General features: G+C 54.1%; 2 protein-coding genes across 2 annotated transcripts; both read right to left on the bottom strand.

Annotated features, from left to right (window-relative positions):
* Window positions 1-674: 674 nt before the first annotated feature.
* Window positions 675-3,384, bottom strand: LOC108505701 (claudin-16-like). Its single transcript, XM_017831959.1, has 5 exons — window positions 3,271-3,384; window positions 2,770-2,872; window positions 1,638-1,802; window positions 1,261-1,487; window positions 675-740 (listed from the first exon to the last, which is right to left on the bottom strand). Exons 1-5 carry the CDS (start codon window positions 3,382-3,384, stop codon window positions 675-677), a joined length of 675 nt encoding a protein of 224 aa, XP_017687448.1.
* A 4,565-nt stretch (window positions 3,385-7,949) lies between these two features.
* On the bottom strand, window positions 7,950-11,749 carry CLDN19 (claudin 19). Its single transcript, XM_017832019.1, has 4 exons — window positions 11,527-11,749; window positions 9,979-10,143; window positions 9,694-9,781; window positions 7,950-9,274 (listed from the first exon to the last, which is right to left on the bottom strand). The coding sequence occupies exons 1-4, from the start codon at window positions 11,747-11,749 to the stop codon at window positions 9,118-9,120; spliced, it is 633 nt and encodes a 210-aa protein (XP_017687508.1). The 3' UTR covers window positions 7,950-9,117.
* Between the last annotated feature and the right edge of the window lie 148 nt (window positions 11,750-11,897).

Raw genomic sequence — 11,897 nt, 5'->3', positions numbered from 1 at the left:
ATGGTTTGCAAGCGAAGAATGATAATAATTCACTTGGAAAATGAATTCCCATTTTGTGTGGACTTTAAAACCCCACTCTGCAGGTAGAGCACCTCCCTCAGGCTTCAGACTGACTCACCTCCTTGTGCCCGATGAGTATGGCTGTTCCCCAGTGATCCCCCATGAAAAGATTGATAACTAAGTGCTCCAGGCTCCTGGGTTTACCCAGTTTTGGAGTGCAAACATCATGCTGCCCCAGGCCAGAGTGCAGGGGCAGTTTCCAGCGGGGCTGATGTGGGAGGGACCGGGGCCACCAGCCACGTGGAGTCAGTGTTACTCTGTGCAGAAAGGCTTCCCACTGAATTCCTCCAAAGCCTGGGCTGGGAAACATCAGAGGAGCTCTTCTGCCTTCAGTGTCCCAACAGCCTTCCCAGGGGACTTGGGGGCATCTTTTCTTAAAGCAACACTTTTCTGGGATTTATTTTCCTGAAACCTGGCTGGAAGTGGGGAAGAAAACCCTTCCCTGGGTGAGTGCTGCAGCACCCTTGCTTTTAGCAGCCCCTGATGCTGCAGCTGGCTGCAGTCAGAGGCTGGAAGCAGCTGCAGAAAGGTCCCAGTACAGGTGTTGGTACTTTAATGGGGTCATACTGGCGAGGAGAGCATCCCACAGCGGGTGCAGGAGGTGCTGCTGGCCGTCACACGCGGGAGTCCATGGCGTACATCTTGCTGGTGGCTGTTCGGCCCCAGGGCTGGGAACGCATCTGGGGTTGCCAGTGGCTGCTGGGGGCTGCCAGGGAAGAGTTGGGGTTGTGTCATGGCTGGCAGTCACAGGAGGACCTGAGGCTGCCACAGCGTGGAGACGTGGCAGGAGAAGGGAACCTGGACAGCCAGCGGGGTCAACTTCCACCCCGTGGGACCAGGGGTAAGGACTGGAGATGACATCTGGGGAGGCATCACCTGCCCAACGTCCCTGATGGTGGAGCTGATGGCTCAGGCTCTGGCTGGTCACAGGGATTCAGCTCCAGCATGGCCACTGCTTTGGGTAAACATCAGCATACTTTCACTAGGACCTGGAGGTGCCACGGATGTGGATGGACCCCTGCACCCCCTCCATGACTTTATGAGGCCCTCACTCAGCCCCGTCCTGCCTGGTGTACCCTCCCCAGCCGAGGGACACAGGCTGGGCACAAAGGAGTTCCCCCTTGGTTGGACTGGGCCCCGTGAGAACCTGCCCCCCTGAGCTGGTCCTTCACTCCACATCCCTGCAGGGCAAAAAGCTACTTGAGATGGGATGGGGTGGGACAGGACAGACTGACCTGTGCAGGCATAGAGGCAGCAGGTCAGCAGGACAGATGCCACAAAGCAGCCAGTGGAGCCAGCCATCCCCAGCCAGCATGACCACCCGAAGTCGTAGTGGACTCCCAGGAATATGTTGTGTGACACCAGCATGGCCCTCTCCACGTACACGTCCACCGCGTACCACACGGAGCCCACGAGCCCCAGGATGCCTGGGAGGAATGGGACTGGTTAGAAAGAACCACACGACCCTCCCCAAGCTCCCCAAGGCCCTGCTGAGGGGGTGCCACTCTCCTGGCACCCCTCCCAGCTCCCTGTGGGACACGAGACCTGTCTGCCCCTGAGCACTCCCAGCCACGCACTCCCAATGCCGAGTATGACTCCGGCCCCGTAGCACATCCTCAGTTTGACACAAGGCTCTTCCTTGAGGAACTTGATGCAATCGAGCCCAAGGAGCAGTGTAGCCAAAGCCAGGCCAGCCAGGAGGTCTGCTGAGATCATCAGGGTCCGTGTCACCACGATCTTCACTGGGCAGGGAAGGAAAAAACAACCAGAAAGGGGAATGAAGGACGGTCAGAGGAACAGGTCTCTCCACCCCAGATTGCTGCCTGTGTCCCTACAAGTCACCCAGCTCACAGTGGCACCATCACACTGGGACCCACCAACTCCATTGCTGCCATGGGCCAGGGCAAGGTGCTCAGCAGGCTCATCAGAAACTTAATGAGGGCTTAATTAGACCAGCTCAAGAAACCAAATAACTTAAGGTGCACCCATCAGTACCCAAGATGTGGTCATCTGCTCAAGACCTTCTTGGGCAGAAGACACTGCTGTCCAGACTCTTTCTTCCCCCCAGGTTGTGTAGCTGGTGTTTTGAACAGCAAATATCAACGCACTGATGAAAACCAAGAGCTGGCACGGGTCACATCATCAGCTGTGATGGGACTGCGCCCTGAAAAGCTCCTTCCTCCCCAGAGCAGAGTGGCAGCCCCCCTTAGTCCATACTGACTTCTTGTTTCCTTCTCTACTGCCTGAATCTGTGTTGTCCCGTGTCATGCCCTGACACAAGGGTTCTCTGTGCAGGGCTTGATGTGCCCCATGCAGGCCAGGAGAATTGTCCCTACCCCGATATGACTGTCCCTGAGCTGCTGGCACAAGTCCTTGGCCATTGGGGACGGTCCTTGCCCTGCCTGCAGCACAGTGGGTTGCAAATCCCAGTGTGCAATAGGAGCAAGAGCTGGGCTCCACGTGCCAAAACACCTCTGTTGTCGGGTGACACAGCTTCATGGTCTCTCCTGCTGGTGACCCCATGGCAGGTCTGGCTGAACCCTAAGTTGCTGCCCAGGCCAGGCTTGGGGCAGGAGACCAAGAGTGGCCCTGGGTTGGCATTGCTGAGTGATGAAAGGCAGCCCAGTGCAACAAGGATCCCTTTCCCTCTTCCCTTTCAAGAAGACTGAACTGTGAACTTAACAGTGCCCCCAGGCCAGGCCAGCTTACCTGGGTGGTCAGCCAGGATGGAGTCATACTGGTCACAGGTCCTAACCCCATCCTGCATGTTGGTGACACACTCCCTCCAAAGGCCTCGGCATTTGTGACTTACCTGGAAGCAGGAGAAAGACACCAAAAAGCACCAAAAAGCCCTCCCAGCTCCCCAGGGATCTCCCAGCCCAGCAGGGCAGATTTCAGGCTCCTGCCACCACACCTGGACACATCCCAGTGACTCCCTACCCATACCTGCTCTCTGCCTCGTCCTCCTCCTTCTCCAGCATCTCTCTATCTCTCTAATCCTCTAACCCTTCAACTCAAGCAGAAAGTGGTGGGTTTGTCCCACCATGTCCCTCTCCAAGCCTGTGGTGACATGGTGCAACCTCATGGAGAGCTCCCAGCTGCTCGCCTTGAGGGTGATGGTTGCTCTGCTCACCTCTGAAGGTGGCTGCTCTTCTCACCTTGAGGGTGATGGTTGCTCTGCTCACCTCTGAAGGTGGTTTCTCTGCTCACCTCCAAGCTGTCATCAGCATTGACCATCCAGCAGTCCGTGCACGTGGCCAGGAGTAGGAAGAGTGTTGAGAGAAGAGTGAGCCCAAATGCTGTCATCTGCAGGGCTGAGCTCATGAGGACACCTGCAAGGGCACAGAGACATCCACCACCTCTGCTCTGGCTGCTTCCAGCTACCTGATCCACCAAGGACAAAGTGCCACTGACTTTGTCAGATGTCCTCTGGATCCCTAAGAGCCATCTGGGCCCTGTCTCAGGGTGCTCAGTGCTGTCAAAATGCTCCAGTACCCTCAGCCAAGGTTGGGCTGCCAAGTTTATACGTAGAGAGAGCCTTCAGGGGCACGGTAATTTTACAGAGGAGATATTCCCACATCAGTTCCCTCTCTTCCAAATAGAAGCTGCCAACCATCAGTAGTTGCCCTTTGGGAATCAAGAGCTGCTGGAAACCACTGTTAAATAACTGCTGCTGCCAAGACCTGTGACCTGAGCTTGGGTCTTCTGGTATCCAGAGGTTCTCTGGATGCCTCCATCCCTGCAGCCATGTGACTTGGTGGGGACATCATCTGCCTTTTCTTGCAATTGTTTTTTTTCCTCCCAGAAAAGCCATGAGGTGTTGAAACATCCAGGTTGGAGCACAAGCGACTGTCCCGTGGAGGTGTCCTAATCCCAAGCACAAGCCCAAAGAAGTATCTCCCATTCCGAGATGGACAAGGGCTGCTGGGGCATGACATGGGTGCCCTGAGGAGCTGCCAAGGCTTTGCAAAGAGCAGAAGGGATGGAACCATTCCATTTCCATCCTAGCCAGAGATGAAGAGACTCTGCAGAGAAGGGAGCTGTGCCCAAGGTGTGCACATCATGTCAGCAAAGACTGGGTGGGAATCCCACCTTGCCGTGTTTTGCAACCCAAAATGACAAATATTTCAGTGCCTGAAGTTGCAACCACTGCAACAGCCTTTCTGATGGGGGTTTACATGGATGTGTTAATTAACATGACCAGGTGAGTCTCCGAGCTCCACGGGTTAATTATCACGAGGTGATAACCTTGTCATCACCAGGTTTGGTACCTCCAGCCAGAGGCTGCCCACCCTGGCACAGCCCTGGCTCCCTGTGGGGCAGAACTGCAGAGGAAGGTCATGGTCCCCATGCCCAGTGTGCCACATCTACCCCCACGTCCCCTCTGGGGATGTCACTGGGAGCAGAGACATCACTCCCCCCTCATCTCTGAGCACTTCCACCAGCTTCACTCTGAGTGTACCTTAGCACAGGCAGCCTCCTAGACCCCAGTTTACAATAATTTTTTTTTTAATTTCCCAGGCTCCATTCTGAGCAAGCTCTCCATAACCTTATTTGTCTCCACTAGACCCTGGTTGTCCTGCAGCCTTCGAAGAAAATCTGTTCAGCTACTTGAGTTATACGAGCAAGAGAAGAAAAAAAGGAAAAGAAAGAAATTCTTAATGCTGGGAGAAAACAGCCCTAAACCCAGCTGACAATAAAAGGGGCTCACAGGGGAGCATTACCTTCACCACAGGCTCATCGTAGCTGCAGTGGGATGATGACAGAATCTCTTTGTTGCCGATGATTTGGGATGGGGATGTGGGTCTGGAAGGCTTTTAAGTGCCAGTGGGATTCGATCTTGACCCATCTGATGGAGTCAGGGGTAGGCAGTGCTGGCCAGAGCCTGTGCTGGGCTATTTAAGGTCTGCCCAAGGCACGTCAGCTGGGCTTTGTGCTCTGAGACATGATGGGCATCCCTGCAGTTAGGGCACTCACAGGCTGGCAATGGAGTGTCCACAAAAATGTCACGTGGGGAAACCTCTGGGAACCCGCTGGGAACTCTCCCCAGGTGGGAGACTCCGTGTCCTGGGCAAATATCCCCTGTTTTTTAATTAGACCTTTTAGTTACTGCCTAGGGGTGAGTGGCCCAAGACACTGGAGTGGCCTAAAACCCAGGAGTGGTGCAAGAGAGTCAGAGGGATGGAAGGGGCCAAGGAGAGAATCTGGAATGCCAGGATGACAATTAACTCTTTTGGTTGATAATTAAGACCCTTCTTTTTTTCCCCCCCATTAAGTAGAAAACAAGTGACAACCACTGCAGTGGGGATGGCTCAGGTACCACGTCTGGGCAGCCCCCGAGGGGGTGACCCTGGGGAGCAGCACCCCAGCTGCCTGGCACTTGGAGCTAAAAACTTTGTGGTTATTCCCTGATTCTCTGCTATTTTGGGGAAAAAAAATCCCTTTTGCTCTCGCTTTCTTGCGCAGGATCCCTGTTGCAGCATCCTCAGAGCATCCCTGGGCTCTCCCAGACCCATGGGAAACAGCCATATTTACATTTTGGAGATTATGGCTGAGATGCACTGGGGTTTTTGGAGTGGATTTTTTTTTGTTGGGTTGGTAGGTTTTTCTGGTTGGTTGGTTTTGGGCTTTTTTTGTGGTTTTTTTTGTTGTTTTTTTTTTCCTCTCTAGATAATCCTCTGAAGCACTTTGCTGTGGGGATTTTGGCAATGCACCAGTCTTGAGCTTTAGCCCTGCAGAGACCCCCCAGGTGCCTGATGTGTACAATTGCTTGGGCTTTATTTTGAGTTATCCTGTTTTCCCAGGATTTTGGCACGTGGCAGGTCCAATGCTTTGGCATGTTAGCAGTGAATTAGTGCCTAAAACATCCAGAAAGGTTTGCAGACCTTCATTTTCCAACCTTTACAGCTCAGGAATTTATGGTCCTTGGACATCCAGGAAATTTTGGTGTGACCCCAAGTGATACAAAACTGCAGCTCCTATAAAATAAGTTTATTTGTATTTTCTGCTCATCTAAACAGTCACTTTATGATACTTCAAACTAATCTGCCTTGTCAATCCCCAGCTGAAACCTTTTGGAGGGTTAAAAGATGCAGGTGGAGGGGCAGAGCCACCAGTAGTCGAGTAATTAAGCTCCTTTCCCTGGTTAATGAAGGTGAAAACCAGATCTCGGATCCCACAAGGTTTGTCAAACCCCTGTGTTACAGAAGTGGTGCTGACAAGACCCAAATCTTGATGCTTTAGCACACACTGTGTTAAAAAACCTTCTGTGGCTGGAGAGGAAAAAAAGAAATTAAGGCATTTTCTTTGATGGGAGCATCTCAGAGAGTTGGAGAGAATGCTGTTGGGGCAGGACAATGAATAAAAATTAATAAAACCACGACCAAATTCAAACAGCCACGTCCCAGAGGTGTAAGAAAAGCCCCTGTGTGTACCTTTGGGGGGGTAATTTTCCCTTTTGCCTCATTTCTACCTGTTTTAAAATTACTTTTATTTCCCAGGGGTTTAGCTGAAGGCAAGAGGTATGACCAGAAACCTTCAATATTGCTCATTAAACTGTTTTTATTGACCAAAACTTGTGTGTTGGAAGGGGGGAAAAACTGTTTTAGCCTGTAAACAGAGGCAGATCCTCCTCCTTGTTGTTCTTCCAGCCCCAGTGTCTTATCCCCAGGGAGCTCTCAGAAGATGTCACGGGAACCACCAAGGACGGTAAATCCTGGTTTTTTGAGGTGGGAATGGGATGTATTTGTGGAGCAGGTGTGGCAGGCAGGACAAGGATGCTGAGGTGAGACAGCAGCCCTGCAAAAACCGGGATGGAAAGCGTTATCCCTGAGGAAAAACATGCACAGCGTGACAGGGCAGGAGGTCGTGGCCCCACCCAGGGGAGCAAAAATCGGCTTAAATTAGCAAAGGGCCCAATTAGGCACAAGTCAGCTCTGAATTCATGGAAAATGGGAGAAAATAGGCAGAGTTCAGCTCTGAGGGTCCATAAGAGGAAAATGGTGGTGGCGTTTCAGCCTTGGGAAGAGTCCTGTAGAGGGACGATTCCAAGGGGTTTTAACCTTAAATTAAGGAATTTTTTAAGGCCATGTCCCCTCCTTCAAAGAGAAATATGTGGCAAAAGAGTCGAGGTATTCAGCCAGGAGGGCAAGAACTATTTAGGGTGGGGGAGAGAGGCTCCTGCCTGGGCCACGGTGCAGAAGTGGCTCTGACCCAGCACTGGAGTCACTGGGGGGGACTGGTCCAGATGGGGAGTCAGAAGGGGATAAAAGAGACAATTCCAAAAAGATACCTGTGATTGAAAATATTTTAATACAATTTTTAGTACAAATAGGAAAAAAAAAAGGCATTTAAAAATCCCCCCCCCATCCCGCATCCCGTAGAAAAATTAATGGAATTTTATATTAAAAGAATAAAAACATTCTTTACACAACACTGAAATATAAAAAGGCCTTTTTAGTTGATTTTTTTTGGTGGGTTTTAAAGCACAGGGTTCCTTCTCAAACCTTTTGGTTGGTGATCTTGGAGGGGAAGCACCTGATGGGTGAAGCCAACCTACAAGCTCTGCTTTCTCCCTGAGGGGGTGCAGGACACAGTTTTAATTTTTGCAGTTTAAAAGAGAAAGAGGCAGGTAGTGCAGGGGGAAGGGAAAGAAAAATAGCATTGCTTCTTCCTCCAGCACAGCCTGGGATCCAGAGCAGGTCAACAGAGGGAAAGGAAATAAAATGGAAGGAAAGAAAACATAATGGAGAAAAATAGAGTGAAATAAAATGCAGCAAAATAAAACAGAGGAAGGGAAAATAAAATAGAGTCAAATAAAAGAATATAGTGTAAAATAAAATAAAATAGAGCAAAATAAAAGAAGATTGAGGAAAATAAAACAGAATAGAGCAAAAGAAAATTTTTAAAAAATCAGCTATTTCATCTAATTGGGGTTTAAAAATAAAATAATAAAAAATAGATAACCGAGCTGTTTGGATTATTTCCAGTGTCTTTCCCTGTGGGTTGGCTGGTGCCATGAATGCAGTAGGGCTGGAGGGACGGGGTATGGGGGGTTTTGGGGGATTTACAGACAAATTGGAGCTTTGGCAGTTGCAGAGCAATTAGCAGCAGTGGTGTGGAGGTCGGAGGAGGCAGAGGCAATTAGCAGGTGGGGGTTGGAGCCTTCACCGCCTGCTCCAGGGGGTCCTGTTCGGGAAGGGGGATTTGGACCCAGCAGGGAGGCACCAAAATTTGGGGCTCTGTCCATCTGCCACTCGAAATAGTTGAGCTGGGCACCAAAAATAAAAACAAACCCTCCTTTGTGCTCAGAGCCCCCTTATTTTTGCTGCTTTGATTTGCCCGAACCCATTTATTCTTCTGTTGAACAAGGCACAGCCTGGTCCTAGGAAGGAACCAGCCCAGGGCAGTTTTTTTGTCTGGCAGAGCTCAGCTGGAGGAACTGACCTCCAGGCAGGAATTAGTAATAATTAATAATAATTTTTAAAAAACCTTGGGGTTAGGTGGCAATGAGGCGGAGGAATGCTGTGCACTGGAAGCATCCCTCTGCCAAGAGCAGGGCATGGGAATGCTCGAGCCCTGAGTCGGGCTGGGGCTGGTAGGTGTGGAAACCTCACCTCAGGAAAACCAAGCACTGGCTTCGCTCCCCACTTGCTCCCGAAAACAGGACGTGGGAGAGGGGTGGTCATGGCACAAAGTGCTTCTGTGCAGCACGTCCCCGTGGGATCGGCTTTGTGCCCCTGTGGCACTGGCATCAGCCTCCCCCCATTGCCCCTGCAGCACCCCTGTGACGGGTGGACACGGCCCAGCAACCCCAGGGGACTGGGGGTGCCACCCTGCCCACCTGAGGGGACCGTGGCAGGGATGGATATGGGAGCTGTGACCCTCAAACCCCCTGTTTTAGAGGCTGGCACTGCAAATGGTGCTGAAACCTGGAAGATGAGGAGGAGAAAGGTCTCGTGGAGCATTCAGGGGACCAGGTGGGGCGGGAGCACCGGGGTCTGGCCCGTTTTTGGGAGGGGAGGGAGGCACCAGGCGGTGGGAGGGCAGGGCGAGGGCTCAGACGTACTCCCGGGACGTGGAGGGCTGCGACTGCCGGTGGTACTGCTGTGCTCGGCGCTCCTTGGCAGGGCAGGAGCAGCACAGGAGGGACCCCCCCAGCATGGAGAGGCCGGCGGCCCCCCAGCCAACGAAGAGAGCAGAGCCAAACTCGTACCTGTGGAGAAAGGGGTGGGGGAGCATCAGGGAGGGGGCAGAGAGGCAGAGGTGCAGACTGAGATGGGCAATAGGAAGCCTGAAGCCCTGATGGAGGCAACCGGCAATGCCGAGGCAGAGTTTGGTTCTTCCCTCTCCGTCCCCATCTTTCACATTTGCTGGATCCGGCTCCTACATTTCCCTGTCCTTTAACCCTCCCTTGGGCTGAAACTCCCCATGTGCACCATTAGCCCGTCCCAGCTGCTAACAACAAAAGCTTTAGCCTCGGGGACATCTTCTGCAGGGTGGCAGTGAGGGGTGGCAGAGGTCCCTCCCATGTGGCACATCAGCCTTGCCAACACCCACAAGGGAAGGTCCAGTGGGAAGTGCAGGGCCAAGGTGGGATTCAGATGAAGAGCACCCCCCGAGCCAGGCTCTTACCTGGCGTTGATGGGCACGGCGCTCTCTCTGAAGAACTCGTAGGTCACCTGTGTTGCATACAAGGACACGGCAGCCAGCGAGCACAGACCTGGGCACAGAACCGTGGAATCACAGAATGGTTTGGGTTGGAAGGGACCTTTAAAGGTCACCTAGTCCAGCCCCCACCAGACATCAAATGCTGACCATCAGTGACACGAAGCCTTCACCGAACGCTCCAACAAACAGCGTTCAGAGGCGTTTGAGGATTCCTGCACCAGTGAGGTGCGAAGGCTGGAGCTGCCTTACCAGAGAGGATGAAGAGGACACCTCCAGCGACAGCTATGCGGCTTTTGGTGACAGGATCCTCCTCCCCAACTTTAGTGCATTTCATGCCCACCACGCTCACGATGATGCCGAAGAAGCCCAGGAGGAGAGAAATGACCATGAGAGCCCGGGAGGTCTGGATGTGAACTGCAAGGGAGGGGAGAAAAGCTGCTCCCTGCAGGTGGCTTTGGCACTGGAAGCAAGGTCACCTCGTCCCATGTCCCACACTGGGGATGGATGTGTCCTTAACCCTGTCCTCACTGTGTGACTCCCATGTCACCTCTTTCCCCACCTGGTAGGTACAGAGACCTCAGCTCAGCTCAGGGCACCACCCCCAACACCATTCCTGACCTTTCCCCCTGCCACACTCGTCCTCCTCACAATTGTCTGGGCTGGGAAACACCTTGCCCTGAGCAGCACCACAGTCCCCAGATACCACAGGGGTGATCCACAGCCTGGGGGTGTGGGGTGGGGGGAGGTTGTGATGCCCCCGTGGGGCACTGTTGGTCCCCAAATGTGATTGCCACCCTGGAGCTCAAACCCACCAGGGTCAGGGGGCATCCCAGCCCCACAAAGGGGCTCGAAACCACAGGGCCAAGAGAGGCTCAGCCCTGGTGTGGGGAGCTCAGATTCACGGATGGAGGGGGGAAACCTGGGCCCACGTGGAGGCTCAGTGGATGGGTGAAGTGGGCTCAGACCTTTCTAAGGGGGGTCAGAGGCATATTAGAGGGGCTCACACCTAGGGTGAGGTGAGGAGGGCAAGAAGGGTTTGGATCTCCAGAAGACGCTGGAGGGGCCAGGGGGAGCTCAGACCCATGGAGGGGGAAAGGGGCACCCAGACACTGAGAGGATACAAACCCACATAGGTGGGTTCAAACACTGAGAGGGGCTTGGAGCCACATGGGGGCTGTCAAAACCACAGCAAGACTCAGACCTGCAGGGTGGGGTGGGGGGGGCACCAGACAACGAGGGGGCACAGACCCATTGCAGGCGTGGGGTTTCAAACCCATACGGATGGTTTCAAATACACAGAGGGGGCTTAGAGCCACAGAGGGGTTGTCAAAGCCACAGCAGGGCTCAGACCTGCAAGGGTGGGGTGGCACCCAGAGGACACAGACCTGTTGCAGGCGTGGGGTTTCAAACCCATAAGGATGGTTTCAAATACACAGAGGGGGGCTTAGAGCCACAGAGGGGCTGTCAAAACCACAGCAGGGCTCAGACCTGCAGGGTGGGGTGGCACCCAGGCACCCAGAGGACACAGACCTGTTGTGGGTGTGGGTTTTCAGACCCGTATAGGTGGGTTCAAACACAGAGAGAGGCTGAGAGCCGTATGGGGGCCGTCAAACCCACATCAGGGGCTCGACCTGCAGGAGCAGGGGGCAAGGGCGGCTCAAGATCCCAGGGGAGCTCAGAGAGAGAGCGAGCTCGGTTTTTGCACCTCAAGGTGCTCAGGATCCCAGGGGAGCTCGGGGTGGGTGGTGGGGGAAAGGGAGGGGGGGCTGTAGCCGGGGAAGGAAGCGCGGTACCCACCGTCGAGGGAGAGCAGCGAGTCGTGCAGGCGGCACTGGACCTGCCCGGTGCTCTGGGCGGCGCAGCTCATCCACAGCCCCTCGTGGAGCCCCACGGCCGTGATGATGGCGTCCCCGGCGTACGAGCTCTGCCGCCACTGCGGCAGCACCGCGGCCGCCAGCGCCGACACCCACCCGCCCAGCGCCGCCAGGTACCCGCACAGCTCCCGCGCCCCGCCGCCCATCGCCGCCGCTCCCCGCACCGCCCGCGGGATGCAGCGCGGCGTGGGAGGAGGGAAAAGGCACGGGAGGGAGGGACAGTGCGGCAGGGGGAGGATTTGGAGTGAGGGGAGAGGTTTGGCGGCGGGGGGAAGGGTCTGGCGGGGAGGGGGG

The sequence above is a fragment of the Lepidothrix coronata genome, unplaced genomic scaffold (genome assembly GCF_001604755.1).
Source record: "Lepidothrix coronata isolate B3197 unplaced genomic scaffold, Lepidothrix_coronata-1.0 Scaffold198, whole genome shotgun sequence".
NCBI lineage: Eukaryota > Metazoa > Chordata > Aves > Passeriformes > Pipridae > Lepidothrix > Lepidothrix coronata.
The sequence above is the reverse complement of the archived record's forward strand: the minus strand, read 5'-3'. Positions and strand labels throughout refer to the sequence as shown.